General features: G+C 41.7%; 1 protein-coding gene across 1 annotated transcript; it reads left to right on the top strand.

Moving 5' to 3' along the window:
- The first annotated feature begins 954 nt into the window (after positions 1–954).
- Positions 955–5,436, top strand: fezf2 (FEZ family zinc finger 2). Its single transcript, XM_077530812.1, has 4 exons — positions 955–2,207; positions 2,375–2,509; positions 2,582–2,714; positions 4,763–5,436. Exons 1-4 carry the CDS (start codon positions 1,443–1,445, stop codon positions 5,011–5,013), a joined length of 1,284 nt encoding a protein of 427 aa, XP_077386938.1. The 5' UTR covers positions 955–1,442; the 3' UTR covers positions 5,014–5,436.
- Positions 5,437–6,751: the final 1,315 nt, after the last annotated feature.

Genomic DNA, 6,751 nt, shown 5'->3' on the forward strand with positions numbered 1-6,751 from the left:
ACAAAACCGAGTCAGGATGTATTTTAAGAATATTAACAGGAATAACAACAGTGTTGGAGGACGGCAACATGCAGGGTTAAAAAGTAAATAACAGAGGTGAATCGTCACCTTCTCCCATGTTGGAAAATGGACGATTTTGTGGTCATGTCTGATTATCAGCACTTTTCAGGTACAAAAATAAAATGAATATCAAAGTCAATGAGCATTTGTATTTTCCCCCCCTCCAAGTGGGTCATCAGTGACTTATTCCTACTACTCATCACCACGGTTCCATCCTCAGTTGAGCTTTCTGGGAGCGCCTGCATGTGCTCAAATGGCCTGCATGTGAACACATGAATTGTACTCGGCCCTTGTAGCTCTTTGTTAGTACAACACAACACTGCGGATTCCAGCAAACTTCTTGTATGCCTCTTTAAGGAATAAAGGCATCCCTTTTGTTTCCCCTTGCATACTTCTGCACAAGCGATGTCTTTTCTTTTCTGCTTGCCGCTCTTTAATCCGTCCCTCCATTTTTGGAAGAAGAGAACACAAAAACTAGGTTCACGCAGCGTCTTAGTAGCAAAAAGTGAAAGAACTTTGGGGGCTTTTTCTTCTATCCCTTTCCCTCCCTCTCTGGAAATGGCCTCCTTTGAATAGGGAACTTGCTTTAATAGGATCCAAAGGGAGTTCCTGCTCTTGAACAGGTGGAAATATTGAAAGGGCACGTTTGGATCCTTGAATCCATACAAACACTGAACAAGTAAGGGAGGTGTTCAACAAATTGGAACAGGTGAGCACACGTTTGCTTGCAAATAGAATATTTAAATGAGCTCAGAAGTATTTTGCAAAAGGACATATTGTCAAAAGCATAAATCTGTAGATGGGCTATTTGAGGGCGGGCCGATCAAAGTGGGCGTCTCACACTCACACATTTAAGAGTTGGGGTGCCCGCTGATGTCACAAGACACGGAGACATTAATCCACTTGGGCGGTGCTCATGCCAACATGACACAGAGAGCACTTGCCTTTTTTTTCACACCCATCTGACCATTAAAGAGGCTAACTCAGATCCAAATTTATCCAGTCATCAGGAGCTCTGATTGCAACCTTTTTCTTTTTTTTTTCTTTTTTGTTTTTTTTTTTGTTTTTTTTTTGTTTTTGGTCCTCTTCTCAACTTCTTCCTCGTCGCCCTAACGAGTGTCCTGGTAATTTTGTGTGCAGTAGTTAATGAGCATTAATCCACCATCCCTGGATGCCATTGTTGCAGCGGGGTTGCCATTTGAATGCAAATGTGTACGAGGGTGGCAGCAAGGTGCTTATTAAACTGATGTGTCCTCCCGTCTTTTCTGCTGGAAGCACAAGAAATTGAAAAGACAATTGCAAGGAGCAAGTCGGATGTCCCGGGAGTTGCTGGCGTAAAAGTTGCGCTCGCTTCAAAGAGGAAGAAAACTTCCCATCAGCAAATGTCAAGCGCCGGATCCCTGGAGACAATGATGTCCTGCGGTAGGACCGGACCCTCCGCGGCCCCCAAGACGCTCGCCTTCTCCATAGACCGAATCATGTCCAAGAGCTCGGAGCCGAAAGGGAACGCGGAGGAGCGGGCGGAGGGTAAGAAGCTGCTCGGGCTCTGCTCCCCGATCCCCTGCATGATTCCGCTGCAGCCTTTCGGTTACGACCTCCAGGCCAAGGCCCTGATGAACTACTCGGAGCTTTGGAGGGCGAGTCTCAGGGGAGGTTTTTGCGGCTCCGCGAGTGCGCCGTGCAAGGGCAACTGCGGCATGTGCGCCAAGATGGACTCGGGTTTGAAGCAGCCTGCGTTGACGACGGGAAGCAGGGTGGTGAAACCGCAGGTGATCCACCAGGCTGTCGCGATGCCAAGTGGCGGCTCCCTCTATTATCTCAACTACCTGGACTCTGCCTATCCCCAGTCGGACTTTCTGGCCGGACACTGGCTCAGCAGCCCGCAGGCTCAGGCCTCCCTCTCGGCTCACCACAGACTTTTGCTCCTGGAAAATGCCAAACTGGCCGGCAGCGCGGGCACTGACAAGATTCCCACACATCAGTACCCTCACAAGGAGCATCTTCCGGGGCAGCTGGACCAGATCGTCAAGGAGAACCACGGCGTGGGTACCGAAAAGAACGGATTCAAGACTCATAAACTCAGCAGCAGCAACAGCAGCAATGGAGACGGAAAACCCAAAAATTTCACGTGCGAAGTGTGCGGAAAGGTAACAGAAAAGCAAATAAAAGAAAATATAAATACATAAATATTCTACAACGAAATACTGAAATTTAGTTGGAAGGGAACTTAAAAAAAAAAAAAAAAAAAAAAACGTGTGAGCGACCGCTCCCAAAAATCTATTAATAGAAATTCCACATTTCCCCAATTCCGCAGGTTTTCAATGCTCACTATAATCTGACCAGACACATGCCGGTGCACACGGGGGCCCGTCCCTTCGTGTGTAAAGTGTGCGGGAAAGGCTTCCGACAGGCCAGCACCTTGTGCAGGCACAAGATTATTCACACACAGGTGAGAAGAGCCGCTCTTTTGTGTGTTCATTTCATGCCAAATTGTTCATCTTTACTGTCCTGCTCTTGAAAGGAAAAGCCACATAAATGTAACCAGTGTGGAAAAGCGTTCAACAGAAGCTCCACGCTCAACACGCACGTTCGGATCCACGCCGGGTACAAACCTTTCGTCTGTGAGTTCTGCGGAAAAGGATTCCACCAAAAAGGTAAAGAGTGCTTATTTCCCAAACAATCAATTTCACCGAGACTTAATACTGCTACCATTTTTTTTACGTGTGCTTTTAAATATTTTGTTCGCTTATGGGTTGAATCATAAAATAAAATTAAAAAAAAAAGAAAGAAAATACCATATGGGCCATGGCTCTCACAGCATGATTTCAGAAAAACAATAACTGTTAATCGCAAATTTTAACATATTAAAAAAAAAATAATAATAATAATAATAATTTGTCTGTTGATCCGTATCATCTCCTGGTTTGAGTCCGTGATAATAATAATTTTTAAAAAAAATCGCTGCCAAGTTATTTCATTATCCCCTGAATGAAACATGTGAACGCCCATGTCAAATATTGATTTGAATACATTTATTAGTGTCATTATGATTAGTACAGTGTTGTGATGAATAAAAATAGTATATACATCTATTATTATTATTATTATTATTATTATTATTATTATTATTATTATTATTATTATTATTATTATTATTATTATCCATCCATCCATTTTCTTGACCGCTTATTCCTCACAAGGGTCGAGGGGGTGCTGGAGACTATCTCAGCTGGCTCTGGGCAGTAGGCGGGGGACACCCTGGACTGGTTACCAGCCAATCGCAGTATTATTATCATTATTATTATTATTATTATTATTATTATTATTATTATTATTATTATTATTATTATTATTATTATTATTATTATTATTAGTTATTTTAAGTGAATGTATGAAAAGAGGAAGAGTTGCAGGCCCACAGATAGCGTGAAAGCATCAGTGAAAAGAGGACATGTCACTTTCCACTGACTAATTCCCCCTTCAAGATGGCAGCATTTGCTCTGGGTCAATTGCGAGACCCCAGCAAAGTTGGGTTTGGGAATCTACTGCTATTTTTTTCCCTTGTCACCACGCTTGATTCGGACAAAGTTTGACAACTTCTTGACTTCGGCACACAAATCCCAGATTAATGAAGTCTGGTCAGCGCAGGCGAACCAGAGCGGCTCGATAACTTCACAATGAACCGCTGACCTTGGTGGGGGAAACAGAAAACGGCGCCTCTTTATGCTCACTTTTTGGACGCTCTGCTTGTCACGTTCCCTCTGTTGTCGCCATCATGGTACGAAACAATTCACATTTATCGTTATTACAAGGAGAGTATACATTTTTATAAAATAGTTTGGCGTTTTGTTGAATTAAATGTAAGGAGTGCAATTTAAATTCAGAATTGTTTTTATCTATTCAGTGCTGTTGGCCTACAAAATATTTTTAAGTGAATGTTGCGTCGTGTCTTGACACACACTCATGTGTGTAATATGTCCAATAACATGGACATAACATTCAGAATGTTTTGGTAAACCATGTGAAATTATTTCACATCTGTAAACATTACAACACTTTCTGGATTGGGTGTTTTATTCCTTTTCTTCTTTTTTTTATGGAGCCTACATTATTACAGAAAACAAAACAAAAAAAATATCCAGATGAGAAATTATTTATTGTTAAAAATATGACTTCACTATGTTCAAATGGCCCTTCTACCAGTTCACTAGAGCTGTCAAAATGAATCCATTAATCGACAAGCAATTGATTATCAAATTAATCAACAGCTAATTTAATAATTACGTAATCATTTGGAGCCATTTTTTTTTATTTAAAATTGTCCAAATCCTCTGATTTCAGCATATCAACAGCAATTGTTCACTGATTTCTGGAAAGAAGACTGATTATCTTCTATGCTTAATCAAAATAAGACATTTGCAAACATCTGTACAACACAGTCCCCCTTTTTTTGTCCCATCACTATACAATATGAACTAGGAAATAAACACCAATCACTGGTTAATAAACCATAATCAGGGAAAAAATGCTTTTGTGATACACTTTAATGCAAAATTAAAAATAATCCGATTGGTCGATTAATGAATTAAATAATTGAATCGATTCCAAAAATATTTGATATTTGACAGCATTGTAATCCACTGCCGTCTAATATTTGCAGGAAATGTATAATAATGCTTTGCTCTTGCATGTCCCTCACTAGGTAACTACAAGAACCACAAACTGACTCACAGTGGGGAGAAGCAGTACAAGTGCTCCATCTGCAACAAGGCCTTCCATCAGATCTACAACTTGACCTTCCACATGCACACGCACAACGACAAGAAGCCCTTCACCTGCGCCACCTGTGGAAAGGGCTTCTGCCGCAACTTTGACCTGAAGAAACACATCAGGAAACTTCACGACAGCTTCTCTTCTGCCACCGATAGAGAGCCCAGAGAGCTTCAGAGCTGAATCGGCGTCCTCAATCTGCATATGCCATCTATTCAGACTATGAGAGGCCTCAAACAGACTGCCTTATGCTCTACATTTGTCACCAAGATTAACAGCTATGAATGGTCCAGAAAGAAGGTGGACACAGTCCAGAGTTAAACTCAATCCCCTTTGGCTCTCCTGTTAAGGCAATATTGACATATAGCCTACTAGGATTTTTTTTTTTCTGTCATGATTGAGTTTGATGGCTACAGAGGAATTGTACATAAAGGGAAATGCTATTTAAAATATGAATAATTTGAGGTGCACATCTTTATGTTGTACATTTCACTGAATTTGTAATGTTAATACATAAGTTATAACTTATAATATAATGAATGTTTGAGCCACATTGTTTCCATCATTGAAATGTTTGAAAAATAAAACTGGAAAAACAGAATCTTATTTTGATGCGTTGTGAATCATTGGAGTCAAAAAATCAGCATTAAAATAAAATGTAATACATTCATTTGAATGAAAAAAAATGTTTTTTTTTAACAATAGCGTCAATTTCCATTTTGTTGAGATAGCCTAATAGAACAAAATATTGTGATAATAAAAACGAGTGTAAGTGCTCTTTAAAATCACATCAGTTCCATGCACTGTGTGCTCATGTGGCCACTTTGCCTCAACATTTATTGACAGGCACGATCTCACTAAATACCACATTTACACTTGACTCGAGCGTAATGTCGCAAGTGATCAAAAATAACACGAACCCTTGAAAACGAATGACATTAAGCAGCTAAACGGCCTCTGGAGGCTTGATGGCGGAGAGTGAATGCATGTGGCGGGCTTGGCTTCAGCACATCATCCCAACTGGAGATAATGGAGCACTCAGGCGCAGCTCTTCATCTGGACCTCTGCATTAATAGAGCACAAGTTATTCTCCGCACGGCTCCAAGAACAATATTATCCCTGCACACATTCTGTTGAGAGGTAGATTCGTGCTCCCAAATGGAGATCTTTCTATTAACAGCCAATTAGTGCTCAGGCGGCCTGAACATGGTCTGGAGAGTCCTGACTGAATACTCACTTAATGTGACAGGGACAAGCTCTGCATCACCACCTGCCAAACCAGCTTTTTTTTTTTTTTCTTTGAAAGTGAAATTCCCGACCAGAAAAACAAAATGTGTTGAAACATGCAGCTGTATGATGTGAGTTGCACTGCAACGACAACAATGCTATTTTAAAGGCAGACCGTTCACTTCATATACGTTAATGGCTGCAGAGACACGGACAAAATGGGAGCAATAAACAACCTGAAGGCGACCATGCAGGTTACCCCCCTACACATCCCCCCTCCCGCACCTCTTCAACATCTGAGCAACTGCATCAGCATCCACAAACACGTTAATTGACGAACCGGGCCTTTAATTACTGCGCGCCCAAGCGAAGGAGATTAAGCGGGCTGGAGAGGCACCGCGCGTTAATCAGCTGTCAACAACATGAGGACATCTTTCTTTGGCTCCCCGCGCCACCGCGGGATCACCGGGGATTGAGGCAATTTACGAGCCACAATGGAACTCGTTTGAGACAGGAAGAGAAAAAAAGAGAGAGGCGGACTTTTTGTTTGGCCGATTGAATTGATTGTAAATGGGAGATTAGCGGGGAAGCTTCAGCGGCGGCCTGTAAGTGCCCGATTTGAGGAGGAGGGGGAGAGAAAGCGACCAATTAAGTCTACCAAATGTTAACTTACATCAGTTTCCCCTCAGTTTAG

The sequence above is a fragment of the Festucalex cinctus genome, chromosome 8 (assembly GCF_051991245.1).
Source record: "Festucalex cinctus isolate MCC-2025b chromosome 8, RoL_Fcin_1.0, whole genome shotgun sequence".
Taxonomy (NCBI): domain Eukaryota; kingdom Metazoa; phylum Chordata; class Actinopteri; order Syngnathiformes; family Syngnathidae; genus Festucalex; species Festucalex cinctus.